General features: G+C 45.6%; 1 protein-coding gene across 3 annotated transcripts in view; it reads right to left on the reverse strand.

Moving 5' to 3' along the window:
- Nucleotides 1–11,236: 11,236 nt before the first annotated feature.
- PMP22 (peripheral myelin protein 22) overlaps nucleotides 11,237–16,302 on the reverse strand; it is a 50,239-nt gene continuing 45,173 nt past the window's right edge. For all 3 annotated transcript variants that reach the window (XM_030206187.1, XM_030206186.1, XM_030206188.1), the window contains one exon: nucleotides 11,237–11,556. In XM_030206187.1, the coding sequence (XP_030062047.1) occupies nucleotides 11,387–11,556 (170 nt within the window). In that variant the 3' untranslated portion in view covers nucleotides 11,237–11,386. The remainder of the gene's footprint in view (nucleotides 11,557–16,302) is intronic.

The following is a 16,302-nucleotide window of genomic DNA, read 5'->3' on the forward strand; positions in this document are numbered from 1 at the left end:
GTGACCCTCCTCTCCCCTGCCCTGCATGCACCTATATACCCAGCGACCCTTCTCTCCCCTGCCCTGCATGCACCCATACCCAGTGACCCTCCTTTCCCCTGCCCTCCATCCACCCAATCCAGCAGTGACCCTCCTTTCCCCTGCCCTCCATCCACCCAATCCAGCAGTGACCCTCCTCTCCCCTGCCCTCCATCCACCCATACCCAGCGACGACCCTTCTCTCCCCTCCATGATCCACCAATGCCCAGTTCTCTCCCCTGCCACCCCCTCCCAAGTTCTTAATATAATTCTCCTCCCTTCCTCCCGTCACCGATCTGACTCCTTTAATTCTTCGGGGCAGGCAGTCTTGCCTGCCCGCTGCAAGCACTGACTCAGTCTCCCGCATGGCGCTGCCGGTTCGCGCTTCAAAGTGGCCACCGAGACTTACAAGGGCAAAGTCTCGCGAGGCCGCCTCTGGAAGTCTCGGCGGCCATTTTTAAAGCGCAAACCTGCAGCGCCCAAGGGGGAGAGTCAGCACTTGCAGCAGGCAGGCAAGACTGCCTGCCCCGAAGAATTCGTCAGGTCAGTGATGTGAGGGAAGAGGGAGGGAGGAGAGCCGGCTCGCGGGTTTCAACAACCGGCTCGCAAGAGCCGAGCAAAGTTAACAAGCGGCTCATGCGAGCCGGTGCGAGCCGGCTCCAGCACACCACTGCTCAAGGGTAATGTCTCCAAGTGCAGGGCCACTTTTACCAGCCACCCATTGGTAAATTCAGCCCCAAGCTCGAAATCTGTCTCTTCGCCTCTGCCCAATGCAGGTGCTATATCTCTTCCTCTCTCTCTATTCCTCCCCCTTCTCCGTGGTCTTCCATCCTTGACCCCAGCAGTGGTTACCTCAAGCCACATTCATCCAGCATCAGGACCTTCTCCCTGCAAGGCCCCACCTGTGAGGAAACAGGAAGTTGCATCATAGTGGGAGGAGCCATGCAGGGAAAAGGTCCAGACACTTGCTGAATGCAGCTTGAGGTAATTGCTGCCAGGGTCAAGGACGGAAGACTGCAGGGAAGTGGGGGAGGGAGGAAGAGAGAGGGTGAAAAAGAAATGCAGGACCCACTGGGGGGTGAGGGGTGGTGGAAGAGACCAGATTAGAAGAGTAAAGGAGAAATGCTGGACTGGGTTGGGGGAGAGGCAGGGGAGAAAGAGGGAGAGATACTGGCCCTGGGGTAGCAAGAAGGAAAGAGAGAGGGGAGAAATTGAATATGGAAAGAGACAAGGACACAGAGGGAGGGGCAGGGGTCTAAGGAAGCTGTGCTGTTCCACAGGGGAGGGGGTGGCTGGGGGGAAGGGTGCTACTAGACTTGGGGAGGAGGGGCAGGATCCCATAGGTGGTTAAAGCAGCCCTGTCCAAATGTGTTAGTTTTGCACATACCTTGACAGTAATGAATCTTACTCCTAAACCAGGGCATATGGTGTATGATCTCAGTCTCTCAAATTTACTGCTAATGCTCATCAAAGTACTTGCATCATGCCAAAGACAGCTTCCATTCTGGAGTTCATAAGATGTTACGTGTATAAGCAATTTATCCAGGTGCACTTAGAAGTTCCTCTTAATGAGTTCTGTGGCACCCAAAACAATGGGAAATATTTCTGTAACCCTCTGCCACATTTTCTTGGTCTCAGTCTGCATTTCATGGTAAAGATCTTTTCTCTTTGTACACGATTCACTGAATAATCGCTTGGGGCTGAGACCTCTATAATCGATGCTGCTCTGTATGTTTTTCTCATTCAGCATTATGCCCAATGTCCTGGTGCTCAACTCTTTTATCTGTCAGAACAGGGACGTCCCAGATGATCAACATTCTCATAGGATCATGATCCCAATGCTTTTCTGGCACAGCATTTTTACAGCATTTACAAAGTTTCCAGTGGATGAGACATGTCTTTCTGTATGGAGATTTTCTACTTTCAGAACTTCACAATCGGCTACGAGTAACCATTTCCAGCTCGTTCTATTGCTGTAAACCAGACAGAAAATTATTTCAATGGAAACAGCGCTGGATATACCGGCTGAATCCGTCTTTTTCATCACAGGAGGGTCTTTATCAACTACTTCCAGTTTAGTGGCGCCCTGGTACCATCATGTTCCTTTTTGATGACATCATGGTGGGAAACGGACACAACTTGATTCATGCTGTTGGATCTTTTTGCGCAGGCGCTGGCATTCACAATAAACGGCTGCCATTTTTGTCTTTCTCAATGACCAGGATTAAGCGCCGCCACGGTTGAGGTATTCAGTTGAAGAAGTTCCTTGTCTTGTAATTTTTGGTTATCCTCTGTTTTTTTTCTTTTGTAATTGCCTTTTCCCTTTCTAATGTGACAATTTCATTTTGTGTTTCAGTAGTTGAACAGGCAGTAACACAAAAGACTATATTGCAGTATTCAGTCCTCTGAGGAAGCCGCACCGTGAAACGGGTCCCCATTGGGATCACTGGGAGACTACCAAATAAGCTAAGTTCAGCTTTTAGTTCCCTTTTGATTGGGTTACACAAATGTCACCATATATTTTTGTTGATGAAATTTGTTTGCACCATTTGTAACTTTTTTTCATAAAAAATTGCCCACTGGTTTGGTTGGGGGGATTTTATGACTGATGGAAAAAAAGCTGTGAACTGTGGTTCGGATGCTGTGACATTATATTATTTGGCATCTGCAAGGGTACCATAGTCATCTGAGGTCCTTTCCCCCACTAGTCCGTTATGGTTTGAGATTGTACAGAGGTTATTCCTCACTCTACACTTTGAACGGTGTAAACCATCTCTTCCATAATCTGTTGTTCTGGGCTTTTCTGTTCTGTATTTGATAAGGGTCTGTCAGTGTGATCGTAATGGTAGGTAGGGAAATCAGAAGGGAGGCAGGGAGGAGAGGTGATTGGGGAGGGAACCGTCCTTTATTTTCTGACCTGGGCCATGGCATGTCTAACACTGGTCCTGACCCTTGCTGTATTGCTGGTGGGGATCTCCAAGCATCCCCAGCAGAGGACCTCCTCCAAAGGCAGCCAGAACTTTCTTCTACCAAGCTCTGCAGTTAGTGACAACATCCTTGAGCCATCAACAACCAAGCATGCATAGGGGTTTGGTATCAGTGGCTTAGGGACATTGCTGCTGCCTGCCAAGCTTGGTAAAAGGGAATTCTGGCCACCTTCAGAGGAAGTCTTCAGCTGACAGTGCTGTAAGATCCTCATTGAAGTATTTATATTTTGAGGTGGGGTTAGGACAAGACAGAGAAAATGTTGTGCCCATCCACTTTGGGCTCAGACCCACCCAAACTTGGCTGTCTGGCTATGCTATTGCTGCTAAGACTTATATATCACAGAAGGAGCTATCACTGCCATTCTCTTGTTAGGGGTAACTTTCAAAAGTCAGCTACTCAGGCAAGTACAGTGATACCTCGGTTTTCATAGATAATCCGTCCGAAAACAATCGGCGAAATCCGAAACCGACGAAAACCAAGGCCATTATTTCCATATGAATAAAAACACTGGAAAGCAATGGAATTGTTTGGCTAGACGCGCAGGGTGATGCTCACATGAGAAGCAAAATTAGCAGCGAGGTCACATGGGCACGCCGACGAAATCCGAGAGAAATGTTTCGCGAAAAAACCGACGATAACCGAAGTCAACGAAAACCGAGGTATTACTGTACCTATTTACCTGTCCTAACTGGCTGGTTGAAAGCTGTCCAGTCCTTACCTCCCTAAGGGCCTTGTTTACTAAGCCACGCTACAGGCGCGCTAGTATTTTTAGCACGCGCTATGTAGATGCCCATAATACTCCTATGGGCATCTACACGGTTAGCACGCGCTAAAAAAAACGGTAGTGCGCCTTAGTAAAATGTATGCATTGGAGGTCTGCAATACACTTGCTATTAAGACTGGTATGATGTAGGCAGTCTTGAGGCAGTGGGAGCAGGAAATAACACATGCAGATTACATTTTCATATCTCTACACCTTTTTCTTATGCAGGGCTGGCTCTTCCACTAGGTAAAGAATCAGCCAGTGCGCTAATTTTGGGGGTAGCACCAGGGGCTTCATTGTGCATGAGCATACTTGTTTTTTCCCTGACAACTCCATTTGCCAGTGGCTTGAACACAGGCAGCAAAGAACAACATTCTCCTTTCTGTGCCAACACCTTTCCTCCCAGACAGCCTGCAGAACAGGTTCACACCCAGCGCTTTGTGAATGGTGCTTTTGCACAGGGCACAAAAATTGCTTCCAATCCACCGTCTCCTCTCATTGGTAGTGGCATAGCAGGCAGGGCAGAAGACCTCAATGGGCCAGTCACACAGGAAGCAATTATTCTTTGTCTGGTCTTACTGCAGGGAAAAGGAGGGGAGGGATGAGGTTAGAATAGATAGAGCAGAACAAGGAGCAGCCACCCTGCTCCATAACCCAGTCACTCCCCTCCTGTGGTGATGCTAGAAAGAAAGAAGCACAGCCGATACAGGTAGCTCTATGTGTTACTTTGACAACTGAAGAACATCTTGCCTTGCCAGTATGTTGGATATAAATTACTGCATAAAATAGTAATAGCAGAAAGATTAAAAAAAATAAGTTGCAGAAAATGTAACGGCAACTGATGGGTTCTGGTACTGATCCATATTGTCCTCAAATGCATGCTTCTGGCCTGGTATCAGGCAGTGGCATAACCACAGGGGGCCTTGGGGGTCTGGCCTCCCCCAACTTTGGGCACAGGTCCCCTCCAAAATTGCAGCACCAGATGAATGGCTAGCGGGGATGCCCAAGCCCTTCCAGCCGAACTGGCCAAGCCTCCACCCATGCAGCTTCAGCATTGAGGAAGCCAGCAGGGTGCTTCCATCATGAACTGACTGACTGAAACACCCTGCTGGCTTCCTCTCTGCTGAGGTAGCACAGGCGGAGGCTCAGCTAGCGAATCTCTTTGGCTGCCAGAGCTTGGGCATCCCCAGTAGCCATTCATCTGGTGCTGCAATTTTGTAGGGGACCTGAGCCCAAAGTTGGGGGGGGGGGGGGCTAGACACCCAAGGCCCCTTGTGGACATACCACTGCCTACCAGGCCAGAAGCATGCATTTGACTGAGGACAATAGGGTGGGGGGAGAGAAGGGCTGAAAGGAAATGCTTGCCCTCCCCCCACCCACCCTGGTCCACCCAAAATTGGTTTTCTGGCTATGTCCCTGGTGGCAAGATACAACATATGTGCATGCTGTAGCTGCTTTTTCTTCTATTTCCCTCAGGATTATACAGAAAAATCATTTTCAGCAGTCCATGAGCCACATAACATTAAGGGGTTTTGTGTAGCAGTGTTCTGTATTCCCAGTGAGATATCACTGATCTGCTAATCGCACGAATACTTGATAAGAAATAATGTATCTAATAAAGAGCAAACTGCTGCAGCCTTGGGTGATTTATTTATTCCTAGGTATTGTGCTTGGTGAGTACAAATAAACGATCACATTTCTCATTCTAAACGTAACCTTGGTTTATTTATTCCACCTATTAGGAGGTGGCTGGTCCATACACTTTAGTAAGGAATAAATAAGCCTAAAATTCATTTTGTAGACAGCCACCTAGATTTAAATGGCAACTATACAGATAAATGTCAGTATTCTGATCAGTTATGTGCATATGGGAATAAATCTGTGCATAAATGAGCAGTTTCCGGTGACATACTGCTCGAGTAGCCTAGTGGTTAGTGCAGTGGACTTTGATCTTGGGGAACCGAGTTCAATTCCCACTGCAGCTCCTTGTGACTCTGGGCAGTTCATTTAACCCTCCATTGCCTCTGGTACAAAATAAGTACCTGAATATATGTAAACTGCTTTGATTGTAGTTGCAAAAACCTCAGAAAGGCGGTATATCAAGTCCCATTTCCCTTTCCCTATAAGCACATGCCAATATTCAAAGGCATGTGCTTTGTAGGTGGGCGGAGTTGGCCAGGGTGTGGGGCATTTACATGCATAGGTTTTTTAGTGTGCTATAATCTGTGCACGTAGTTTCATGACTTAGCTGTGAGCACCTGCATCAGCTCAATGGCTGGTATCTGTGGTTGCGCCTAAGCTATATGTGTGCATTTGACTTGTTATGCTATTTACTCCTCTTTAGGCTCCAAAAAATGTCTATAGGTGCACAGCAGCCCCAGTACATCCTCAGAAGTTGGAAACATTTTCCTTTTTCTTGGTAAGGTTACTTTCTCTAGCAAATAATTTCAAACAGATAAAGGGAATGGGTACTTCTTTACTGCCTTTCTGAGGTTTTTGCAACTACATTCAAAGCAGTTTACATATATTCAGTTACTTATTTTGTACCAGGGGCAATGGAGGGTTAAATGACTTGCCCAGAGTCACAAGGAGCTGCAGCGGGAATTGAACCCAGTTCCCCAGGATCAGAGTCCAGTGCACTCACCACTAGGCTACTCCTCCACTAGCAACAATCCATGTAGAAGCCTGCCCTTGCAGATCAGCAACGCGGCCGCACAGGCTTCTGTTTCTGTGAGTCTGACGTCCTGCACGTACGTACATGCAGGACGTCAGACTCACAGAAACAGAAGCCTGCACGGCCACGTTGCTCATCTGCAAGGGCAGGCTTCTACATGGAATGTTACTAGTGGAATAGCAACATTCCATCTAGAATCCCCAATAGTAGCAACATTCCATGTAGAATCTCAAATAGGGAAAGGGAAATGGGTACTTCTTTACTGCCTTTCTGAGGTTTTTGCAACTACATTCAAAGCAGTTTACATATATTCAGATACTTATTTTGTACCAGGGGCAATGGAGGGTTAAATGACTTGCCCAGAGTCACAAGGAGCTGCAGTGGAAATTGAACCCAGTTCCCCAGGATCAGAGTCCAGTGCACTCACCACTAGGCTACTCCTCCACTAGCAACAATCCATGTAGAAGCCTGCCCTTGCAGATCAGCAACGCGGCCGCACAGGCTTCTGTTTCTGTGAGTCTGACGTCCTGCATGTACGTACGTGCAGGACGTCAGACTCACAGAAACAGAAGCCTGCACGGCCACGTTGCTCATCTGCAAGGGCAGGCTTCTACATGGAATGTTACTAGTGGAATAGCAACATTCCATCTAGAATCCCCAATAGTAGCAACATTCCATGTAGAATCTCAAATAGGGAAAGGGAAATGGGTACTTCTTTACTGCCTTTCTGAGGTTTTTGCAACTACATTCAAAGCAGTTTACATATATTCAGATACTTATTTTGTACCAGGGGCAATGGAGGGTTAAATGACTTGCCCAGAGTCACAAGGAGCTGCAGTGGAAATTGAACCCAGTTCCCCAGGATCAGAGTCCAGTGCACTCACCACTAGGCTACTCCTCCACTAGCAACAATCCATGTAGAAGCCTGCCCTTGCAGATCAGCAACGCAGCCGCACAGGCTTCTGTTTCTGTGAGTCTGACGTCCTGCACGTACGTACATGCAGGACGTCAGACTCACAGAAACAGAAGCCTGCACGGCCGCGTTGCTCATCTGCAAGGGCAGGCTTCTACATGGAATGTTACTAGTGGAATAGCAACATTCCATGTAGAATCTCAAATAGTAGCAACATTCCATCTAGAATCCCCAATAGTAGCAACATTCCATGTAGAATCTCAAATAGGGAAAGGGAAATGGGTACTTCTTTACTGCCTTTCTGAGGTTTTTGCAACTACATTCAAAGCAGTTTACATATATTCAGGTACTTATTATGTACTAGGGGCAATGGAGGGTTAAGTGACTTGCCCAGAGTCGCAAGGAGCTGCAATGGGAATCGAACCCATTTCCCCAGGATCAGAGTCCAGTGCACTCACCACTAGGCTACTCCAAATGTGTGACTGCACTGCTTTCTAGTTTTTATTAAGAGATTCCTATTTTATTCAGTGACTAAGCTGTACTCCAAAGCAGTGTTAAAAACTAAACAGAGGCTTCCCTCAGCTGGTGTCTGTGCTCTAAACTGATGTTATGCCAAGCTCTAAAATGCAACCTCTAATACACTATTTATATAAAACCCTAACAGAGATTTAAAGGTTACACTATTATCTAAACTGACTTTGCTAAATAAGTAGAGGATGACTACTAAAATGGTCAGTGATTTTCACCATAAAATGTGGACAGACTTGTGGCGTAGCAACAGGTGGGCCTGGATGCGCCCCGGCTCAGGCCCACCCAACAGTAGCACACCTTTAGCGGTAGCTGGTGGGGATCCCAAGCTCGGCCAGCTGAAGACATGCCCCTGATGGTAATGAAAACGCTACTCTCCACGACACTGGCACCTGCGCATGCTCAGTTTTCAGCGCATGCCTGCTGCAGCCTGCCAAGGTGGAAAGAAGCGTTTTCCCCGACAGGTGAGATTTTTTTTTTTTTGTGGCAGTTGCCCACCCACTTCTTGCCTAGGCCCACCCAAAATCTTGTTGTCTGGCTACGGCCCTGCTTAAAGATCTCAATATGTATACTTTGGAAGAAAGGCGGGAGGGACAGATATGATAAAGAGACATAGTCGAGATTGGGAGGCGAGGCGGGTGGTTGGGAGGCGGGGATAGTGCTGGGCAGACTTATGCAGTCTGTGCCAGAGCCGGTGGTGGGAGGCAGGGATAGTGCTGGGCAGACTTATACGGTCTGTGCCAGAGCCGGTGGTGGGAGGCAGGGCTGGTGGTTGGGAGGCGGGGAGAGTGCTGGGCAGACTTATACGGTCTGTGCCCTGAAGAGCACAGGTACAAATCAAAGTAGGGTATTCACAAAAAGTAGCATATATGAGTTGTCTTGTTGGGCAGACTGGATGGACCGTGCAGGTCTTTTTCTGCCGTCATCTACTATGTTACTATGTATTTAAATACCTATGTGGCATAAATGGCAAGGAGGTGAGACTTTTGATTGAAAGGAAACTCTGGAATAAGGAGGCATAGGATAAAGGGGAAAGACTCAGAAGTAACCTGAGGAAATACTTCTCCATGGAAAGGGTGGTGAATTTGTGGAACGGCCTCCCAGTTGACCTGGTGGAGATGAAAACAGTATCTCAATTCAAGAGAGCTTGGGACAAGTTCATAGAATCTCTTAAGAGGCCCTTTTACTAAAAGACTGCCATGCAGCAACCTGGAACTACCGTTGGCCCAACGCAGCTGCCCAGAAGTAGTTCCACCTTGAGCTTGAACCATTTCCGGCACTACAGAAAATAATTCCATAATTTCTAGCACGGTGCTAACCTGGCGGTAACTGGGCAGCCCAGTTACCACCAGCTTACTGCGGGAGCCCTTACCGCCACCTCAATGGGTGACTGTAGCTGCTCACCCTCCCACATGGCCATGCCTTTTTAGGTGCTTTTACCCGCTGAGGTAAAAAGGGCCCTGGCATGCGGCAAAAAAACGGTCCCTGCCGCTACCGCAGGGCCATTTTTACCGCAGCCTGGTGAGGACCCCTAAGGGAGTGATAGGAAAAGTAGATGGGCAGCCTGTATAGGCCATGGGGTCTTTATCTGCCTACATGTTTCTATTAAGTTTATTGAGAAAACCAGACAGTGATGTTATTCTGATTTTTATTTCACGGCTTCTTAGTTCACACAGTTGGTATAAAATAAAAAAAAAGCAAAAAAAAAAAAAAGGCCTTAAGTCTTAGCATCAGAAAGGCACTGAGTTTAAGATGGTCTGGTGCCAATACACTTCATTACCAGACCCACCTTTCAAACACAGAGAGAACGGGCGGAGGTAGAACACCAGCTGCCTTCATATTTCATTTTTCCCAGAAGGGTAGGTCCAGGGCTGCTTTCACTCCACTGCATGCAGGGACTTGTAGTTCCAATTTCCATAATAAAAGCAAGACTACAACTCCTCTCATGCAATGGAATCCAACCAAGCCTGGACCACTTCAGAGAGGGAACCCTCTCCTCTCCCCCCCCCCCCCCTCCCCGGGATCCAGCTGGTCATTCTACAAAGCAGAGCTGCTAAGGGTTCAAAGGTCAGTCTGTTGCCAGTACTCCTGGAGATTTTGTTCTGCTGACCACAAATAAACTCAATTATGCTTTAAAAAATATATATATTTATACTAGGAAATCACTAATTCTTTTGTTAGGCACAAATTCAGTTAGACCATTGTATATTACAGAGGATTACTTGAGTTTTGTTTCGTTCTATCTTTGATGTGAAATTACTAAGTTTGATTTTATCATTTCCAGTAAGAAGGTTAAATGGCTATCAGTATAAGGAATGGTAAAATACATAGCACCATTTCACATAGTAGGGTCATCTTTTTTTTCTTATCTACACGTAAAGGCGATACACATTGCAAACATTTCAGCCATAATTCCTTTTTTTTTTTTTTTTTTTAAAGCAACTTCACTTATACACGAGCAGAAGAATGCAGTTTGCTTACTGTGATTGTACACAAACACTTTGAAGAGCATCAGGAAGGTACTTGTTGGTTGTTTTTGGTATAGGTCTATTTTTGGCTACCGGTCATTCAGGTTGAGAGCAAATAAACATACACTTTCACCCTAAATTCTATAATCTTAGCACCTAAATGTAAATGCCATTTCCATCCTCAGATTATAGAATACTGGCACTTTAGCACGTGAACACAACATTCGTGTGTGTATAAGCCGGTAGGGACTAAGCGGTATTCTACAAGTGTAGCACACAACCCACAGAGCACGCAGTTGCGGGGCGGGGCCACAGAGCTAGGCAGGTCCCACTTGTAGGAACGTAACTTAATGTACACTATAAACGAGTGTTTCCCCAAGTCCGGTCCTAGAGTACCTCTTGCCAGTCAGGGTTTCAGGATATCCACAATGAATATGCATGAAAGAGATTTGCATATAATGGAGGCAGTGCATGCAAATCAAGTTCATGCATATTCATTGTGGATATCCTGAAAACCTGACTGGCAAGGGGTACTCCAGGACTAGACTTGGGAAACACTGCTATATAGGGCAACATTTACGCACTTTTACATGGGGATAAGCGCTAATGCCTTAAACGTTGGCACACAAATGTCAGCTTATGCACTATTCGAACAAAATCTGGTTGCCCAGATGCTGCTATACAATTTGTGTTCAGCGCCCTTCGTAGAGATTGCCCCCTTAGTGAATGTAAAGCTATAGTAAGTGAAAAGAGTTACTTAGGCACTTCTTTAAACTTTTCTGAAGCTTGAAATCAAGGCTCAAGGTCAAACATAAAAGCAAACAATACTATGTACATATATGTAAAAAGTGTTATAAATAGGTTTTTAAACCATAGATACTATATACATCTTCAATTAATACAGTAACCCCCCCCCCCTTTTTTTTTGTCATCTTTTTCTGGTTTGGTTTATTTCGCTCCGTCATCTTGGGCTCCCTTTGTTGGGCTTTTCAGGTGGTGGCATTCCTTGGTCTTTTGTCATCCCCCGCCCTTGCTTATTCGCGCTTCCTCAAGATGACATAAATGATCCCGCTGAGAAGGGCGAGTGGAAACGCCACCCAGGCTAGAATGTACGCAAAGCCGTAGGAGTAGGGCATCAGGGGCTGCTGCTGCCATTCTGTATGTCTCGCAGTGAAAATCGCCGCGCCGGTCATCACACATACGCCTAAAGAAGAGAGTAAGAGGAGGAGAAGTTAGGGCACTAATCCTAAGGAACTGTAACCACATCTTGCAGATTTAAGGGACATTTTTTAATGGGAAAATCTATGGATAAGATCAATTTATCTCCCAACAAGGGCAGGAGAAAGTTGCCAGGAACCAGCAAAATAGCATGAAAGCATTCTAGGGACATTCAGTAAGGGGTCCCTTTTACTAAACGGTAGTAAACACACATGCTTACTGCAGGTTAAAATGCACTAGCATGAGCCACCGTCAGGCACCCCATGGTAGATTTTGCAAGTGCACGTTGTACACACTCGCTGTGGGCTTGGTTGAGGGCGGAGAGTGGGCACAGCTATGCTAGTCGTTAGCACATGGGCTCTTACCACCTACAAAATAGCTGTCGGTAAGCGCTCACATGCATGGTTCCTCAACCCCCACCAGCCGAAGTCCTCCGGTGTGGCCGCATTGCTGATCTGCAAGGCTTCTGTTTCTGTGAGTCTGGGTCAGACTCACAGAAACCTTGCAGATCAGCAACACGGCCGCGCCGGAGCAGAAGACTTCAGCTGGCGGGGGTTGGGGACCCCCGCCAGCAAAGGTACCCAACGGTGACAGCGGCAGGGGAGGGTTGGCAGCAGGAGGGGGGCCAGGGCCAAATCTACGGGCGCCCATGCCCCCATGCAGCTACACCCCTGACTGACAGTAGGCTTACTCCTGCAGGATAAGTTCTAAAGAAGCATGATATGAATAGCAAACCACCTGGACTTCACGAAAGACTTCAGCGAGGAAATGGAAGGAGGGACATTTATTTGTTTATTTTATTTAAATATTTCTATCCTGCCTATTTTGTACATTATTGCCTTAATCGCTCTTATTCAACCTCAGGGGACTGAATAGAAGCACAGAGAGACTGAGTGGCCAACCTAACGCCATAGAGTTTTCACCAAAGGGAGAATTTAGACTTGCACATTAGAAATTCTCTCATCTGCCCATCCTTCATTCACCAACCTGAAAGAAGCTCGATAACATGCATATCATTCAAGTTGATGGAAAATTAATAATGAGTTAAAAAAAAAATCCCATAACTTCATTCAAGGTGGAAAAAAACACTGCCAACAGTAAAAAGAATAACAAACACATAACTACACATAAGTAAAAGAAGGCTCAAATATTCATCTACAGTTCTTTTTGCCCACTTGTTCTGCCCTCACTGCCTTACCAGCAGCACTTCACATGTATTTGACCCATCTTCTCACTGTGGTCTAGGCCAGTGTTTCCCCAAGTCCGGTCCTTGAGTACCCCTTGCCAGTCAGGTTTTCGGGATATCCACAATGAATATGCATGAAAGAGATTTGCATACATTGCCTCCATTATACGCAAATCTCTCTCATGTACATTCATTGTGGATATCCCAAAAACCTGACTGGCAAAGGGTACTCAAGGACCGGACTTGGGAAACACTGGTCTAGGCCAGTACTTTTCAACCCAGTCCTTGGGACACACCCAGTCAGATTTTTAGGATACCTACAAATAAACATGCATGAGACAAATTTGCATTCCCAGGAGACAGTGCATGCAGATCTCTCTCATGCATACGTATGATGGATATTATTATTATTTGTTACATTTGTATCCCACATTTTCCCACCTTTTGCAGGCTCAATGTGGCTTACATATAACCGTTAACGGCGTTACCGATTACGGTCTGAACAGATACATGGTATGAATGAATACAAAGTGATATTGTAGTAGAATGGGGTACATATATGGTAGGTACAGTTGGGGGAACTTATAGAGGAAAAGGGGGAAGAAGAGTCAGGTAATGTTCGTTACGGTCTTTGGTTGCATTGTGTCGCAGGTGAACAGGCATTTTTATGTTGGGTCGGTGGGGTATGCTCTTCTGAACAGGTCTGTCTTTAGTGCTTTCCGAAAATTTAGGTGGTTGAGCGTAGTTGTTATTGCTTTTGGCAATGCGTTCCACAGTTGTGTGCTTAGGTAAGAAAAGCTGGTTGCATAGGTATTTTTGGATAAGAACCTACTTGCAGGTTCGTTGGCTTAACCAGATCTGACTGCAGCTCTCAAAGACCAGCTCTGCCTACTGATGACTAACCACACCTCCTCTCAGTGCTTTAGTTTCAATGATCTCTTAACTGCTTCATCAAGGTCTCTGCCACAAAATGTCAACATTGGCACTCAGGTCCTTGCACAAAGCAGGCACTGTTCATGGCTAAAAACAATAGCTCTGCTCTTATCTGCTGCACTGTACACATGTCATTGCAGCTTTCTGAAATCTGTCTGAGCAGCCAAGGGCCACCTACATTCAGCCTGCATCATTTGCCGAATTATTTCCCTTTCACAGCATGCCCTTTGTTCAAAAGAAATTCAGGAGTGGGACTGCAATATAAATACGCATTTCATTTAGCATTCAGAAACAAAGCCTCCTACTTGCATAGCAGAAGAGAGAAGGATTGTCTCCAGAGCATATAGTGGGCTAGACTGAACAGTGAAAGTCCATACCACAGGCACCTACAGGCAGTGGGGGAAAATGCAAGAACTGTACCCAGTATGAAGAGAAACGGTGGATGCATCCAAGTGGGAAAAAAAATAAGATGCTTTACACTTAGAGCAAGAAAACACTGATTCTGCATTTGCTGCCTAAGTAGAAAATGCTACCCACTTGGTAGAGAAATGAAATCCAAGGTCTTGGCTCAGCAATTTGGTTCTCTAAAAAAGCCTATTACACCAGTTATTTGTCTTATTTATTTATGCATTTATACCCCACATTTTGAAAATCAGGTACGGTCTGTGCCCTGAAAATGGCAGATACAAATCAAGGTCAGGTAATGTGGCTTACAAGTCTCTTCAGTTAAACACGTTATAAAGCCTTTGCAAGTTGGTGCTTGTCTTGTTCAGTTTCAGTTAGCGATCAGGTAGCGTGGTGTGCTGGGTGTAGGTCCGTTGGACAAGATTTTTCTAAAGAAGTGGACCTTAACGTATTCTCGGAATGTTAAGTCGTTCATGCATTTGAGGGCCTTTGGTATAGTATTCCATATCTTCGGGCAAATATATTTAAAGTTAGTAGAGTATGAAGATTTGTATGCCAGGCCTTGACATTTGTGGAACTGAAGGGCGAGATAGAACTACCTATCAGGGGAGCAAGAACCTATTGGGTTTGTCATGTATAGGGCTTTTTTTGAGAGGAAACTTGGGGGTACTGAGTACAGGCATCTTTTTCCATTGTCTGCTAAAATTGACACATGGTCCCCAAGTTTTAATGAATGAGCTCAGGCTCTACACACCAATCCTGCCTTGTCATAGATGCTGTGACTGGTTGCAGGAGGCCTGGCGATTGTGGGGTGGGTCCCTCAGTGATCACCCCAACCCTGAAGGGTGATCTGGCAGTTGAGTACCGGCATCTTTTTTACTAGAAAAAAATTCACTGGTATTCTGTACACTAGAGTGCATATCTTGAAGGATACTCGTGCTTTGATTAGTAGCCAGTGTAGGTTTTGGAGTAGTGGTCAGGCACTTTCAAATTGTTTTTTTCCGAAGATTAGTCTTGCTGCTGTGTTTTGTGCTGTTTGTAGTCTCTTTAGTGATTGTTCCCTGCATCCAGCGTAAAGTCCATTGCAGTAGTCAGCATGGGCGAGGACCATGGATTGGACAAGTGTGCGGAGTTCATCTCTTGGGAACTAGTTTCTAATGTGTTTCAGTTTCCACATGGTGTAGAACATTTTCTTTGTAGTGGTAGAGATTTGTGTGTCGAAAGTTAGGTTACAATCTATGTTGATTTCTAGTATCTTTAGTTTGTCTGATATTAGAAGTGCCCATGGCGGAGATGTTTGGTAAGTGGACGGAATTGTGTGACAATGCGATTATCAGGCCTTGTGTTTTGTCCTTGTTAAGTCTAAGCTTGAAAGCTGATGCCCAGGATTCCATTATATTTATGCCATTTGTAATTCTGTTTGGGATTTTGTGCAGGTTATTTTTAAACGGGATAAAGTCTTAGTATATTGGGAGCTCCTCTTTCCCTGAAATCTTCTGTACACAAGGTCTAGTGGTGAATTCCTCACTGGCCTTCAAACCTCAAGTTCATTCCATCATCCAACCTTCATCTTGTACATTATGAAGGATGCATGCAGTGAAAACATTTTGTCGAGGGAAAACCTTGACTTTTGTACTGACAGTCATCATGTCAAAGCTTGATTATTGAAATGGTCTTTATAATGGTCTTCCAGGAATTCTACTTCTTCAGCTTCAACTGGTGCGCAACACTGAAGTCAAGCTTCTTATGGGCGCCTATAAGTTTGACACGTTACTTCCCTATTAATGGCCCAACAATGGCTGCCTTATTGAATTAAGTTTAAGATTAGTGTCAGCTCATCTCATCTTGAGCTCCAATTAGCCCATGTATCTTGCAGATGCCTTATTCTTTATCTCACTAACAGGAAGCTGTAGATGTCCCAAGTCTCACAGCTTGTTTTCCCTTTGCTGTCACTTAGACCTTATGGATTTGTCTTTGGATACCTTGCCCCTTCTATACGAAATGCTATTCATTATGAAAATTCTCTTCCTAAATTACAAAAAAAAAAGAAAAAGAAAAAAAAAAAAAAAGACGTATAAGCTGGGTTTTCAAACAGGCGTTTCCTGGCTTGACTTAGTCCAGCTGGAATCCCTGCAGATGCAGCCTGGGTTTTCTGCCCTTTGGGCATGTAGATCTTTATGTTAGATATGGATTGTTTTAATTCCTCTC

Source organism: Microcaecilia unicolor, chromosome 6 (assembly GCF_901765095.1).
Source record: "Microcaecilia unicolor chromosome 6, aMicUni1.1, whole genome shotgun sequence".
Taxonomy (NCBI): Eukaryota; Metazoa; Chordata; class Amphibia; order Gymnophiona; family Siphonopidae; genus Microcaecilia; species Microcaecilia unicolor.